This window comes from Muscardinus avellanarius, assembly GCF_963383645.1.
Source record: "Muscardinus avellanarius genome assembly, chromosome: 4".
NCBI lineage: Eukaryota > Metazoa > Chordata > Mammalia > Rodentia > Gliridae > Muscardinus > Muscardinus avellanarius.
Genome location: NC_137789.1, coordinates 146,964,446 through 146,981,479, shown reverse-complemented (window position 1 = coordinate 146,981,479; position 17,034 = coordinate 146,964,446). Strand labels below are relative to the sequence as shown.

Below are 17,034 nucleotides of genomic sequence, written 5' to 3'. Positions count from 1 at the left end.
ATGTTAGGAATTAAGAATTAGAACTGTGGAGAACCCCCCTCCCCCAGTACTGGGGATTGAACCCAGGATGTTCTACCACTGAGCTACAGCACCAGCCCTTTTCGTTATTTTGAAACAGGATTTCACTAAGTTTCTGAATTTGCAATCCTCCTGCCTTAGCCTCCCAAGTATGACCGACAGAAAGTTAATCAACTTGCATTTGATCACCTTTGTTCTTCTGTAACATAGGTTTGTGAATATTTGATATTTAAAGTATATTGATAGAATTCTGAAAATGTATTGCTTTTTTGAAAGGAGTGGAGCTACCTATAAAGGGTGCAAGCCTTGAAAAGGAGGGAAAACAAAATGTTAGGGTCAGTTAATGAGTCAAGGCAGTTAGATTTCAACTGTCCCATCCAAACCCAACACATATCCACACACTCGTTATATATTATTCCAACAACATAACTACAGAAAACTGAATATGCTTAAAGGAAATTAAAAAGAGTCAGATGAAAGAGTAAGACTTCAAGAAGTCAGTTTATTATAAAAATCTTCAAAGAGGAAAGCTCTTCAAGGGCATTGTGAAACATCTGGAGCCCAGAAAAAAAAAAAACTAAGGCTACCACCTAAAGCCACTGAAGGATAATTGGGGCCAACACCCAATACAAACTAGGCAGAAGGAGAGGAGTGGAAGCTGATCTGCAAGATGAAAATTTAAAAATATGCTCAGAAAAGAGATCTAAGAAGTGTTGAGAAAAAGGAGCTGAAAGAACAAAAATAAGCATTAGTTAAAAATTGAGCTTTTTGAAGATTTCATGTAACTCAATGTTCTGAGCACACAGAATAGTCAAAAAAAACGGCCTTGTAGATACTCACTAGATGGATTTGTCAAACCCAATATTTTGCCATATTTACTATAGATTTTTTTTAAAGAAAGAAAATGTTACAGATATGATTGAAATTCCCCATGTATTCATTCCCCAATTTCAGGGTATTTTTAAAATTTCCTTCTTTGGAAGCAACCACTAGCCCATACTTGCTTATAAATATTTCTATACTCAAGAATCATCATTCTATAAGTTGCAAAACTATGCCAATATAAATGGTAGCATATCATATAGTTCCTTCAGCAACTTGCTTATTTTGTTGAACTTACTGTGTTTCTTTGTTTCACCAGTTAAACCATTTTTCAGTACAGTGTTCCTTGACTTATAATGGGGTTACATTCCAACACACTCATCCTAAATTGTAAATATTGTGTTAAAATTGCATTTAATATGCCTAATCTAGCAAACACCCTAGCTTAGCAGCACAGTTCCATGGGGCACTGGTTGTCTGCTCTCCTGATGGCACTGCTTAAGGGAGCTGCGGCTTGCAGTCACTGCTCAGAATACCATTAGCCCAGAAAAAGACCAAAATTCAGAGTATGATTTCTACTGAATACATATTATTTTACACTTGTATGAAGTCAAAACTCCTAAGCCAAACCACCAGGAGTCAGAGACTGTCTGTATCCAGTTCAATGACATTAAATACATTGACACTGTGCTATAACCATTGCTACCAAGCATCTCCTTCTTCATCTTGCAAAACTAAAACTCTGTGACCATTAAACAAAGAATCTCCTACTCTTCCCTTTCCCCATCACTGTCTCTAGAGATTAAACACCTCATATGAGTGGAATCATATGGTATTTGTTCCTTTGTGGCTGACATTTTAGCATGTCTTCAAGTCTCACAAGGTTTTTTCACGCTGTAGCAAGGGTCTGAATATCCTTTTTAACCCACTGTGTGTATGTATGTTACATTTTGTTTACTCATCTGTTGAAAGACAGTTGTGCTGCTTCTATGTTTTACCTATTTTTGGAAAACGCTTCAAATGTACATTTATATACAAATATCTGTTCATGTCCCTGCTTCCGTTCACTTGGGTATATACCTGGAAATGGAATTACTGGTAATTCTATGTTAATGTTTTGAGTAACTGCCACACTGTTTTCCATAATGGCTACACCATTTTACATTTCTACCAGCAGCACACAAGGATTCAAATTCTCTACATCTTGCAGTATTTGTTATTTGGTTTTTTGATTTGTATTTTCCTCATAGTGACATTCAACTTCTTAACTTGTGTTTAATGGGCATGTGCATATCTTCTTAGGACAGATGTCACTTCCAAAACTCACTTAGATTTATAGGTATGTGGAATTGTATGTTAATTTTTTTTTACTCTGAAACACTTTCAATAAAATAACCCCTACACTCAGAAAACAAATTCAAGAACGAAAGCCACATCTTTTAATGGACCTCAAAAACAAAACTCCCTGTTTCTGGAGGTATTTGAAAAAAAATAGCCTGGGCTGGGAATAGTGGTGCACACTTGTAATCCCAGAACCTGGGAGGCTGAAACAGGAGGTTTGAAGACAGCCTCAGCAAGTAGTGAGAACCATCAAGTTAGTGAGAACCTGTTTCAAAATAAAATTTAAAAAAAAAAAAATAGGGCTGTGGGTATAGCTCAGAAGTAGAATGTCCCTGGGCTCAACCTCCCAGTACCAAAACCAAACAAACAAAAAAATGAAAGGGTGGCCTGCCTCTGAATATCTAGCAAGAGGAAACAAAGCTGGAGGGCACTATTAGAGAAGGAGGAGCTCCCTACACAGCCTGCTGTGTAAAATAAAAATGCATTGGGCCTGACTCCACCTGCTGCCAGAGGACTCCCCTGCGTGATGGTCTCCCCAGTTTCCCTTAGCCACCACTGAGCGGTTAATGTAATTCATTTGAACCATGTTCCATTTTTCTGACCATTCGACATATGTTTCCACCAAACTACTAATGGTCATTTTAGCCTCTTTTTAGAGATTTTCTTCCTGTTATGAGTTGCATTGACTGATATATACATCTTCGTATGCACATTTTGAGAGTTTCTCTGGATATATTTCGATAAAGGAAAATAACTAGGATTAAGAGAAGACAGAACTGCGGTTTTACTAAACTTTGCCAATTTTCTCCCTAGATTAGTTGCCAGTTCCTCTTGCTTCACAATCTCTCCACATGTAGCTTTCTCTGACTTTCTTAATTTTTACTAGTCTCATGAATGGCTTTATTTTTTCATTTTTCCAGTTACTGGTGATATCAAGTATCTTTGCACATTTATAGGATTTTTATGTTTCACATCTCCATGACATCACTGGTCTAGACTTCTGCTCATTTCCCTATTCACCTCTGTCTGTTTTCTTAATAATGTAAAGGATTCTTTATTAAACATTCTGAAGATAAATCCATTGCTAGCTATATGGTAAACATTACCATAATAACTCCTTTATTATAGCTTGTCTTTTCACTTGGTTTATGCATTCTTGTTTTACAGAAAGTTTGCAAATTAAATTGGTTAAATTTATCATTCTTTGTGATTTTTGCTTTTAATTCCATAACTCAAGATTTTAACATAATCTCTAATAAATATTTTGCAGTTTGGCTTGTACTATATTTCTCTTCAGTCCATCTGGAACTTATTATATGTTGAAGGGGTTGGATTTTCCCCATAGGCCATATTTTGCACATATTTTAAGTATATTGTCATACGTCAATTTTCCCAATTTTTGAACATTTATACCTGACCCATTAATGTGGACATCATTTTATTTTTATACTATTTTGTTTTTTTCTTCTTTTAACTAAACATATGCATGTGCAAAGTTTAAAAGTCAAATAATCCTACAACAATTACATTAAAATCCCCTTGTCCCCATCTTCCCAACACCTATTCCAGAGTCAAGAAAAAAGCACTTTTAATTCTAAGTAAACAGATATAAAGAGTTCCTGTTTATATTTACTTTCTTATTCTAAATAGCAGGCTCAGTTTTTAGCTTCAGATGATGTCTATGGCATGACTTCTAACTCTACAAGATGAATGTTTAGCTATTAGACATATGGATATATCCCCTTCCTTCATCTGCACTCTATCTTTTTAATTTCATTTGAGTCAATCTTTATTTATTGTATATTATTTATAGATAAGTCATGAAGCATATGATGTCTCAGCCTCCCAAGTACTGAGATTATAGATGTGTGTCACTGTGCACAGCTCACTGTCAATAATACTTCTGGGACACTCTTTACCTTATCTTCAAATCATTAGTGACTTGCTATCATAATTTAATTTCTAAGAGTATATTTTTTCTGAATGGCCTTTTTCATTAAAAATAATCACATTTAGCCGGGCATGGTGGCACAAGCTTGTAATCCCTGTGCTTGGGAGGCGGAGACAGGAGGGTCGCGCAGGTTCTAAGGCAGCCTCAATGGCTTAAGAGACCCTGTTTCCAAATAAAATATAAAATAGGTCTGGGAGTGTAGCCCAAAGGTAGAAGGGTTTTCAGGAACCCCAGTACCACAAAAAAAAAATCAAATTTTGAATTATATATATAACATCTTTTGTCTTTAGACTGAAGTTGTCACCTCTTCCCTGCATTCTCTCAATTTCTTCTAATTTCTTTTATTCCTTACATAATATTTTAATCATATTTAATAGATTTTTATAAATCTCTAAATGATAATTGGTTAGCTCTTCAAATTTTAGAGGTACTATAAGAGCGACTGAAAATTCTGTGCTCAGGAGAGAAACATCGACTGTTGGGATTCTCATCAGATGGGACCATTTTAGTTGGAGGCCTCCAGTGACAGTATTCGTATGTGCTTTCTCTTGGGCTGATCAGATTCCTCAAAGCAAACTCTCCAATCTACACAGCCAATATGAATGAGTAAGGCTCAAAACTCAAAAGTACATGGCTTCCAAGATTTTCTTCATTTTAGGAGCTTCTTCCTATTACGGTCAAATTTGCTTGCACAATTAAAAACTGGAAATCTCAACCATGTAATCATAATGAATACCAGGGAATTACCCTCCAAATGTTCTCCAAACCATATTTTTTCATAATATTATGTCCTGAAAAATAGGACCAAGAGTAAAAGATAAATTACCTTGAGTGCTTCAGTCTAAAGAAAAGAAAAGAAAACTGAGAATTTATCAACTGTTCTTAACTAGAAATAGAAAGGAAAACTAAAAGATTTAGGCTAACAAATTGCTATAAGTCACAGAAAAAAGACCATCACTAAGTTCGTCAACTTGGATGTAACTAAGACGCAATGACGTAGACAGTATGGACATAAATTTGAATAAGACTGAGTTCCAACCATTAAGGAATTGTAACATAATGTGATAACTATTAAGAGAAATACATAAAGAATATTATATTTATGAATTAGATATTAACAACAAGATACCATGATTCTACGAATTAGACATTCTTTCTTTTTTCTTTTTTCCTTTTTTTCTTTTGGTGTGGTACTGGGGATTGAACCTAGCAGATCATACCACCAAGCTACACTCTCAGCCCTTGTTCACTTGTGTTTTCATTTGTTCGTTATGTGTTGAATGAGTCTTGCTAAATTGCTAAGAGTCTTCCTAAATTGCTGAAGCTATCTCAAACCTGTGATCCCTCTCACATGTACTGAGATTACAGGTGTGGATCACCACATTTACCTAAATTATACATCCTTTTCAACAAATCAAATGTGAGATTAACTTTAATGTGATAGGTATCACGAAAAAGCAAAAAATGTACACTCTAATTTTTCACAATTCTTTTAAAAATGTTTTATTAGTAGTCAAAATAAAAATAATTTGAGGCATATTTTACAAGTATATATATATATATATGTTTAAGCAACAAAAAATGTTACTTTTTATATACTCTGTTGCTTAATAAAGTCAATGCTTTAATAAAAAGAATGCTATTAATTTCTAAAAGGAAAAGCAACTAGAATAAAAAATAGAGCTCAGAGGTGTAGAATGCCCCTGGATTCCATCTCCAGTAATGCAAAAACAACAACAAAAAACAACAACAACAAAAAAACTTCTTCAAACATGGAAATGCTTTTCAGCTTTTAATGATTTTATTTATAAATCATCACCTACCAAAAAAACTAATGTGATAGGTAAAACTATAATATTCAGGGGATTTGTTTACTTAAACTCCATTATTAATTAAACCTGAGTTAAAGTGTCAGCTATTCTGCTTTCTACGAGATATATTTTTCATATAAATCTCACTCCCGATTCTGAAGTAATGCTACTCAGGAAATTACATTTTCATGTTTCTGTTATCTCCTATTATTTTTAAGAGAAATATTATTAATAAGTTGTTTTTCATCTTACTTCAGAGTTTTATCTAAGTTCTGAATAGAAGATTATCTTTACTAGAAAGATCTTTTTAATCTTGAAAAAGGTGTCATGGTAGGGTTCTGAAAGCAATAATAATACCACTAACAATAACCAAAAAAATGAAGTCTTTAGATTCTAAAATTTGACTACAGGCTAGATTTACAAGCTGGAGAACTAAATAATGCATCAGACTCCACCTTACCATCCATCCAGACCCATTCACTAGCTCTGGCTGTATTATGAGTTCCACTTCAGTCACTTTTTCAAAATAGCGGTGCCCAGGGTCTAGTATCAAAGAATCTAATTATATAGATCTGGTGGAATTTTGTTTTGTTTTGTTTTGTTTTCAGAAACCTTCACAGAGGACACCAGGTACCACAATGACCAGCACATGTCACCTGCATTTATCAGGCATAATATACTGAGCGTGGTGACGGCAAGGTCATACTCCCAAAGACTAATGGAACTCACTGTGGAGAGGTAATCTACTAGAGCGTAAGGTTGAAATTACTCACTTTAGAACAATTAAAAATTAGAATTGACATAAGTATTCATATTTGTTTAAAAGTCATATAACACACAAAGCATGTAGCTAAGTCTTTGGGTATATTCCAATTACATATATCCCCCCACCCCCCCAAAAAAGCCGTACTGTACCAAACTAAAGAGAAAAATTAGCGACATGGTATTTTTTTCCGAAAAGATTTCTAGGTGGTTCATTTTATAATGCTTATATTTATATTTATTTCCACAGAAACAAATTTTCTGATGTATGAAAAACACTTTTTTCCCTCAGGAAAATATTCTAGCATCTGATGCTGCCAACCTGGGAGGATAAATACAGATGATATGGGGGGAGTTAACTGGGAACTAAATACACATAATCAACATAAAAAACATTTATGCTATTTTGAGTTATATGGTTGCCTTTGTATTTTTGTTGTCAATGTTAGCACAGGCAAAAACAAAATCCTATGTTAAAATACAAAACTATTTAAAATACTCTAGTCGAGAACTACATCAACATATACACACCCATGTTCATAGCAGCACAGTTTGTAATAGCCAAAATATGGAACCAACCTAAATCTCCATCAACAGATGAATGGATTGCAAAATTATGGGAAATACACACAATGGAATTCTATTCATCTATAAAGAAGAATAAAATAATAGCATTTGCAAGAATATGGAAGGAACTGGAGAACATTATGTTAAGTGCGATTAGTCAAGCACAGAGAGAAGGGACATACGCTTTCTCTAATATGCCCAAGCTAGGGAGTAGTGGTAATACCAGAGGGACTCCAGATGATAGAGGGGAAATCTCAGCAAAGCTTGAATGGAAGGATAGGAGAGGAAGCAAGCTGAGGTTGTTCAGTGGAGGAGCTACATACGAATATGTGTAATAGTATAAATACAACATGGTTAACCTGGACACTCTTTATTGGGAGGGGGGAAGGGAAATCGGGGGAAAGGCACAAAGCACAATCTAAATGTATACCATTTTCAATATGTTCCACTTATGAAAAATAAAAAATAAATAAAATTTTATGTCTATAAAAAATACTCAAGTCTGAACAATTGTTTGAAAAAATATCCTATCTGAAGAGTTTGTTTGAAAAATAAATGAAAGTAATATTTGCTTCTATCTATCCACAACATAATAAAAGACAAGTATTACTAAATATGAGGTGTCTGATAATGTATGTGGTAATAGGAGCATCCAGCAGCCCCGACCAATCAGCATGGTGTAGTCAGGTAGAAAGACCACAAGCTCTGGGGGTTACAAAGCTGGATCTAAATAACTATGTGGCTTGGGCATGGTAAATGGTTTCTGCAGCTATGGTCTGTTTAATGTTCTGACATGAAAAAAAATATCCTGTTACAAGGTTATTGGAAAGGCTACAGACTTCTATATCTAAACCTTTTAGCATAGTACCTCACACTTAGAAGGTATGTAATAAATGTAATTAGAATAATGCTAATTCCATGTCTCTCTTCTTCTCTTTGAAACAAAAAACATGTTTCTTTATCTCAGTAAGCTTTTCTGACATATTAAACTTGAAACATAAGCCAGGTGTGGTGACACACATTTATAATCTCAGTACTTGGGAGGCTGAGACGGGGGAGCACAGGTTTGTGACCATCCTCAGCTAATTAGTGAAGCCCTGTTCTTAAAATAAAGAAAAATACGGTTAGGGATGTAGCTTGGAGGTAGAATGCCCCTGGGTTCAATCTACAGTCTAACACACAGAAAAAAAAAAAAAGACTGAAATATAATCTTCAACAATATGAAAGAAAGATAATAAATCCCAAAGAGTCAGCTACCTAATAGCTTAGTCTTAAATTCTTTCTAGAAATATATACATTGTGTGAAAGCTCCTTGAAAAATCTTTTGCAAGGGTTCAAAATCCCACTTCCTGAATTTTTAACAATAAAAACGCTCTGTACTTTTTCTAAAAATTTTCTCCAGAAAAAAATGAACAAATAAAATAAATTTTAAACTATCTCTAGGAAAATAAGTTCACTGTTACATTACCATTGGCAGAACAATCTGTTGAAAGCCTCAGCCTAACGTTCAACATCATTAGCAATCAGGAAGATGCAAATAAAACTAAACTGAGATTTCATCTAACTCCAATCAGACTGGTAATCATAAATAAGCAAAATAACAATAAATGTTGGCAAGGATGTGGGGAAATAGGAACTCTTCTACACTATTGGTGGGACTGCAAACTAGTTCAGCCACTATGAAGATCAGTGTGGAGATTCCTTAGAAAACTGGGAATGGGTCCATCATAATGATCTGGCTATACCACTACTAGGTATCATTCCAAAGGGGTTGAAACCAGAAAATTACAGTTATATATGCATACCCATGTTCACAGCAGCACAATTCACAATAGCCAAATTATGGAACCAACCTAGGTGTCCATCAACCGATGAATGGATTATAAAATTATGAGAAACACACACAAAAGAATTCTATTCAGCAATTAAGACGAATAAAATTACATCATTTGCAAGAAGATGGAAAGACCTGGAGAACATTATGTTAAGTGAGATTAGCTAATCACAGAAAGTAAAGGTCCTTATGTGCAAAGTAAGAAGTAATTGGGATCCCAGAGGGACTCCAGACAATGGAGGAGAACCTGAGTGGAGCCAGGGGACAAGGGTAGGAGAGGAAGAAGACTGAGGTTATTTCATGGATATACTACCACCGGCTTTGTGTATACGTGTGAATACACCAATGTCCATCGGGATACTTCATATTGGGAAGGAAGGAAATGGGGAGGTGGGGCTCCACCAAGGGCTGTGTGCATGTGTACCATTGTGAACATGATTTACATTATGATGTGAGACTAGAATGCACCAATAAAAGCATAACAATAAAGAAAGCCTCAGCCTAGCAATGGCAGATTATCATAAGGTCACCATCAGCCTAGACTCAGAGTCTAATTCATCTCATTATTTCTGAATCTTAGATACTAATTCATGAGCTTTTTAAGGGCCGAGAGTCTTTTTGTTGTAAATCATCACTTCCTATTATTATTTCAAAATGTAAAGAATTAGCTCAGCATGGTAGCACATGCCTGTAATCCCAACAATTGTGGAGGCTTAGACTGGAAGAACCCAAGTTCAGGCCCAGTCTAGGCAATTTAGCAAGATCTCAAATTTAAACTGAAAAAAGAAAGGGGTGGGGGGAGTGTCTGGGCATGAGGTTCAGTAGTGGGGTACTTGCCCAGCATACATAAGGTCCTAGGTTCAATCCCCAGTAACACGCATGCGTGCACACACACACACACACACACACACACACAAGAAAGATCTGACTATTTAGGATGAAATTATCTCAGATTGATACTTATAACTTTACATGTTTAAGTGTATTATTGGTAATTTCCTCCCAAACAAACTTAACAGTAGCAATAAAATCAATGTGCTGGTTAACAGTCATAATTTTCTTTATATACTACCACTTGAGATAATTCACCAAAGTAGCTAAAGTATGATTCTACCATTGATTAAATTTGCTCATCTTTGATCTCTTTTATTTTTATTTATCAAAACGTTTCCTAATGGTTGGGAATTTTGTAGACTACCTTATTTATACCATCAATAAAAAGTGCTCTTAGGGAAGACTAAATATGTCTTAAGTGTAAGCTAAGTTTTGTCAATAATTCATAGAGAATCAGTGTTTTCACAGCAATAATCTACCAGATAGCCAAATTTAATACTTCAGTAAATACATTCATTTAAATGCTCAGAGATTAAGAGGATTATAGGGAACATAATTAAATAGATAATACAAATGTCCTGTATTTCTGGTTCTCTGGAGAGAGATCTTCCTTAGGTCTTCCATTCCTAGGTACATTTTGAATTTCCATCTTGCTTCACAGTCTTGTTTCTTTAGCTGTACTTCCTCATACTCCTTTCTCTAGTTCTATCAGATTCCTCTGTTTGTAGCATACCCAGTACACTTAATAGAGATTCAGTTTTGCGCATGCCTACTAAATAAAAAAGGTTTTTATTCCTCCTATTGGTCACCTATATCATTTGACATCTATCCATTCTGCATCTATCCATTATCAACGCTGTAATACAGTAACAAACACAAGAGACTGATGCAGAGCTCATGTAGGGAAACCACGTATGAAAGGCTTCAAAGAGAACATTCAACCCCAGATTTCGGTACCTCCTGCCTCCACTGCTCACCCCCTCCCTCCAGCTCTCCACTGCAGCTCTGCTGGAATGAGAGCTAGGAGCACTGAACGCATCTCTGAGGTGATGCACCGGAGAGCCTCGGCGAGGAAGTGTTCTGGCCGTCCCTACGGCGAGCAGTCAGTCCTGACAGATACATACCTATGTCATATGCCAGGAAATCGGCAGAAAAACACTTTGCCCCGTTACTCAAGGAAGTGTCATTGTGGGTGTTCCCTCCAAAAACGAGCATAGCTCCATTGACAAGAACAGCGGAGTGAAGGTATCGGGCCAACCCGCTGTCCTTCAACACAGTCCTACAGAATAAAATTTAGACACAGATTACGAAGGATAGAGAGAGTTCCCTGGTGTTATCTATATCACACACGGATTGAATCTGCAGTAGAATTTTTCCTGGAATTGTTAGGAAAACCATGGTTTAAACCACCTGTAAAAGACAGCTAACCTTCAATTTTAAAAAATGTGAAGATTCTTAGTATTTTAAAATGCGTTGAGGAAACACAATATCAAAGAGCATTGTAAACTCTCATAATAATTTATACTTTGATTTTTTTTCATTTATAAAGGAAGGAAGAGAGTCTTCTTCAAACTAAACAACCACAACATCATCATTTTTAAGTACCAAAGTAAGTAAAAAGTTAGAGAAAATTCACTTTGAATTTATTTATTTGAAACTATAAAATTCATATGAACCCTTTAATAAACTTTTTAATTTCTCATATAGGCATAATATGAAATGCACAGAAGTGCAAAGATCCTAAGCCTAAAACTTGATAAATTTTCAAAAGATACATGCAACTAAGTTACCAGTGCCTAGATCAAAAATAGAACAAAACATTTCTCCTGTTCTAATCCGAGTACCATGAATTTATTTTTCTGTTTTCGTACTTTAGATAAATGGAATCCCATAGATTAGATCATAACATTCCATCAATCCTACTTCTTAAGTTTGATCCTTGCATTGTGGTTATATAAGAAAAGGTCTTGTTATTAGTGAATATAGTCTAAAGTATTTAGGCTTAAGGTGGCATCATTCTCTCCTAAAATGAACATAGGCTACTTGAAAAACTGACTTATTCCAACTCCAGGGCAGGGAGTTGATGATAGATTAGATAAATAGATAAAGTATTTTAAAAAATAATTAAAATTGAATATAACTATAGATGGGGCAGATGTTAAAATATTTTAAGAGAATATTGTGAACATCTTTATGACAACTTAATAGAAATTGAATTTAATTATTTCATAGACAAATTTCTTAAGATATATCTTATTAAAACTGTCTCAAAAACAAAGAGAACATAAGAATACTCTTAGACGTACTGTAATGAATTTTATGGTTAAACTTTTATTCATGAAAAGTCATGCTTAATTGACTTAGAGGCTACAATTATAAAATATTCAGGAAAAAATCATTTCAATTTTATACATATGTTCTAGAATATAAAAAAGAAACACTCAACTAATTTCATGAGCCAAATCTTACCTTAACACCAAAGAGCTCATATATATAATTGAGAAATCATAAGCAAACCTCACTCACTAACACAGATGCAAAAATCCTTATCAAAATGTCGGGCTGGGGGTGATGGTACAGGCCTGTAATCCCAGTACTTGGGAAGCTGAAACAGGAGGATCACAGGTTTGTGGCCAGCCTCAACAACCTTGTCCCCTCTGCAACTTAGTGAGACCCTGTTTTCAAAAAAAGTAAAACAGGGCTGAAAGTTATAGCTCAGAGGTAGATGGCCCCTGGGTTCCATTCTCATTACCACAAAAGAAAAGAAAAGAAAAAAGAAAAGAGGGAGGGAGGGAGGGAGGGAGGGAGGGAGGGAGGGAGGGAGGGAGGAAGGAAGGAAGGAAGGAAGGAAGGAAGGAAGGAAGGAAGGAAGGAAGAAAGAAAGGAAGAAAGAAAGAAGGAAAGAAAGAAAGAAAAGACAGACAGACACAAGCAGACGGGAGCTGAGATTAGAAAGCTAAACTTACAAGCAGAGAAAGTCCAGGATTGCGGAGAGCTTAACAGATGTCAAAAAAGGCAAAGAACCCTTTCCTAGAGCCTTGTGTATCCTATTATTGCAGTGTTAGGAAGCTAAACATATTTCATTTAGAAAAGCACACAAAATATCTATCACCTAGGAATAATTCTAACTAAAACGTGTTGGTGTTATAGATGAATAACAGCACAGATTTTTCAATAAATGTTCTGAGAGTACTGGTTGTCCACATAAAAAAATGAAATGAGCCAGGCGTGCTGGCGCACACTTGTAATCCCCGCGCTTGGGAGGCTGAGACAGGAGGATGGCACAGGTTCGAAGCCAGCCTCAGCTACTTACTTAGTGAGGCTCTCAGCAACTTAGTGAGACCCTGTTTCCAAATAAAAGTATAAAATAGGTCTGGGAGTATAGCCCGGAGGTAGAAAGCCCCTGGGTTCCACCCCTAGTAACACACACACACACACACACACACACACACACACACACACAATTAAATGAACCCTTAGCTAGTGGATTAACAAGTAACTATTAAAGGCAAAATTTTTTTGGTACTGGGGTTGGAACCAAGGGGCACTGTATCTCCAAGCGACACCCCAGCCCTATTTTTTATTCTTCATTTTTTTTTGAAACAAGGTCTCACTGAGTTGCAAAGGGCCTCACTAAAAAGCTGAAGCTGTCCATGAACTGTGATCCTCCTGTCTCAGTCTCCCAAATGCTGGGATTACAAGCAAACACCACTACGCCCAGCTGAAAGACAAATTTATAAAATATTTGGAGGGCAATATAGAAAACATCAAGGTAAAAATATGTTACTTGTGTGAAACATAAAGTATAAGCCAGGCATGGTGGTGCACACTAGTAATCCCAGCATTTGGGAGGCTGAGACAGGAGGATCACAGTTTGCGAACAGCCTCAGCTACTTAGGCCCTTTGCAACTCGTGAGACCCTGTTTCAAAATAAAAAATAAAAAATAGGGCTGGTGATATAGCTCAGATGTAGAATGCCCATGGGTTCCATCCCATCCCCAGTACCACACACACACACACACGCACGTGCGCACACACACACACACACACACACACACACACACACACAAAGCATAACTCATAAAAGAAAAATGATCACTTTGACATCAAAAATAAGTTCTGTTCATTAATGTCACTCAAAAAGTAGCAAGACAATTCACAAATTCAAAAGAAAAATGTTTGCAAAAAATGAAATTAGATTTTTATTGCAAAGAAATGTATACTAAGTATCTTAAAATAAAAATACTAAATTTCAAGTCCACATCCTGAAACTCCTACATCCAACTGGCTATTTAAATATATACTAGGGCACATAATAAGCACTTTTAATGAAATGTGTATAAAACTGAGCCTATACATTTCCCTACACTAAACCTGCTTCCCTCACAAAATTCATCATCTGAATTAATGCTACTTCATGATTCCAGGTCTTCTGACTAAAAGCTTGATTCATCATGCACTCCTCGCATGTACTCCATATCCAGCGCCTTAGAGTACCCAGCCCTTGCTGGGTCTACCTTGGAAATATATTCAGAATCCAACCACGCCTCATCACCACGTCCCCTCCTCGAACCTAGACACCACCACCTCACCTCTCCCTTAGGACACTGCAGTGGTATCCTAAGTGATTTCACTGCCTTCATGCTTGTATCCTAAGCACAGTAGTCAGAGTGCTCCCACCACAACCCAAGTCAGAGCATGATGCCCCCACCCAGAGCCTTCAGTGGATAGCCAGGTCAAGGCAAAAGCCTAGAAGGACCTGAAATGCCCTGCCGTGAAGGTTTCCAATGACTTCTCTGAGGTCATTTCCTATCATGTTTTTCACTCCACTCCAAGACACTCCATACCCTCTAGTGGCCCCTCATTGTCCTAAAGGACAAAGACATGCTCATCTCAAGACCGCTGCACTAGGTGCACCTCCTTCTAGAACACTTGTCCTCAGACATTGCATGGTTCACTCCCTAAGCCCCTCAGCTTTTTCTCAAATGTCTTCTTGTCTTTGTAAGTGCAACAATCTGAAACTCTCTATCCTCTTTCCATGCTTTCTTTTTACTCCATAGAACTTGTTACCATGTAAGATACATTTCATTATCTCTATTTTTACTGTCTGCCTCTCTCCAATAAAATACATCTTCAGAACATAAAGTTGATTTTTATGTTGATTTTCTGAAGAAAGCATACAATGTTAAGTGATACATGCAGAATTTAAAAACAGACTGGATGGTTTGCTTGCAAATGTGTGTTTAGAGGATTAAAAGCCTCTATGACAAAGAAATTATTAACACAATATTAAGATAACAGTTACCTCTCTTGGGGATAAAGGTGTAGGATATCATCATGGAGGGACACATGAGGGCTTCTGGGGTATTGTAATGTCCTCTTTCTTGCCTCAGGTGGGCAGAGTACTCATTTTATTATGACTCTGAAACTATATATGTATGCTTTCATATATTTTGCCCATATGAACTATTTCTCAATTTATAGAATAAAACTAGGAAAAGCATTATACATTTTCACATCACTTTTAAAAAGTAAAGCCATACAGACATTTCTGTAATTATCCATATGTGACTTTATCAGACATTTTAAGAATTCAAAACATATCATGATGTTTACAAATTCAATAGTCTTTCTTGCCTGTAGCTTCGTAAGTCATGAGATCTGGTAAAGAAGTCTTCCAACTTTTTTCTTTCAGAATATTTTGTTTTAGCTATGATTGGCCCTTTGAATTTTCACACAAATTTTAGGATTAGCATGTTGATTTTCAAAAGAAAAACAGTGGCTAAAATTTGGTTGGAATTACATTAAATCTATAGATCTATTTGGACCAAACCGACATCTCTACAATACTGAACTTCTCAATCTACTATCAAATGTAGTCTATTTCTGTTTTTTTATAATTTCATTCAACAAGAGCTTACAGTTTTTTTGATCTGTGAATATTTTTCACTATGTCATAGATTTCTTCCTGAGGTTAAAATGTCTCCCACCAGACCTCAACTAGATATGCAATGCTGGAAGCAGGGCTTGGTTGCTGAGAAGCAAGGAGCAGTAACTGGGGGGGGTGTCTTTGGGGATTATGCTTGCATGTGTCCACATGCCACTTTCAGAATAACTTTCCCAACTTCTGGTTTTCTTTTGTGATATGACAGCAGAGCCCCTGCATCTCTCCCCCCCCCTCTCTCTGCTCCCTGCACCATGCCCTGACTCCCTGGACTTCACCTAACCTAACAGAGACTGAATCTCTAAAACCACCAGAACTGTGAGCACATAAATCTCCTTCCTCTAAGTTGTGGTCATCATGGTTGGGGGTCACGGCAGTGAGAATACCTACTGAAACAAATGGCACCATAAGTTATATTTCTTTGAAATTATCATTTTTATATTGTTTATTTATACATAATTAGATTTGACTGATTTCCTATTGACCACTCAGCAAGCTATTGTATACCATTATATCCTACCCTATTATGTTGTACTTGAAATATTTTTTTCCACCGGATAGAAACTCTAATGCAATGTTGGCTAAAACCGGTGACCATGATCTTATTCCCAACCTTAAATGAAAACCTATCCACACTTCACTGTAATATTTGCAGGAAAATATTTCTGTTTATACCTTTTACTATATGAAGAATTTGCTATTATTCCTAGAATATCAAAGGTTTTTTTTTTATCATGAATGTATGTTAAAATTGTACCTGAACAGTTTTCAGCATCTTTGGAAAACATTATAAGGCTTTACTTCTTTGCTGTTTCAATGCCATAGATACATAGAAAAATTGACCAGTGAAGTGATCTGGGCCGCAGTGCTTTTCATTTAGTTTTGTTTATACTGTATGCACGCTGATTTGTCTACTTATTTGTTAAGAGGCAAGAGCACTTCGATTGCAGGCTCTCTTTCATTGAAACAAAGTTTATTCCAATTTTTCATCTTTTCATGTCGACTCTAGAAAGTTTTATTTCTCTAGAAATTGGTTGTGATACATCTAGTTTTTCAATCTTACTGTCTTGTGGTTGCTTATCTCATACTCTTATTAATTTGTTTGTATATACTCTTTTTTAATTTTGTATTGGTACATTGTAGTCATACA

At 36.0% G+C, this 17,034-nt stretch overlaps 1 protein-coding gene across 1 annotated transcript in view; it reads right to left on the bottom strand.

The window, feature by feature from the left end:
* Positions 1–17,034, bottom strand: part of ATRNL1 (attractin like 1) — a gene marked incomplete at both ends in the record, with an annotated part of 644,309 nt that overhangs the window by 537,645 nt on the left and 89,630 nt on the right. Inside the window, one exon of the mRNA XM_080694289.1 lies at positions 11,065–11,219. Within this exon, the coding sequence (XP_080550415.1) occupies positions 11,065–11,219 (155 nt within the window). The remainder of the gene's footprint in view (positions 1–11,064; positions 11,220–17,034) is intronic.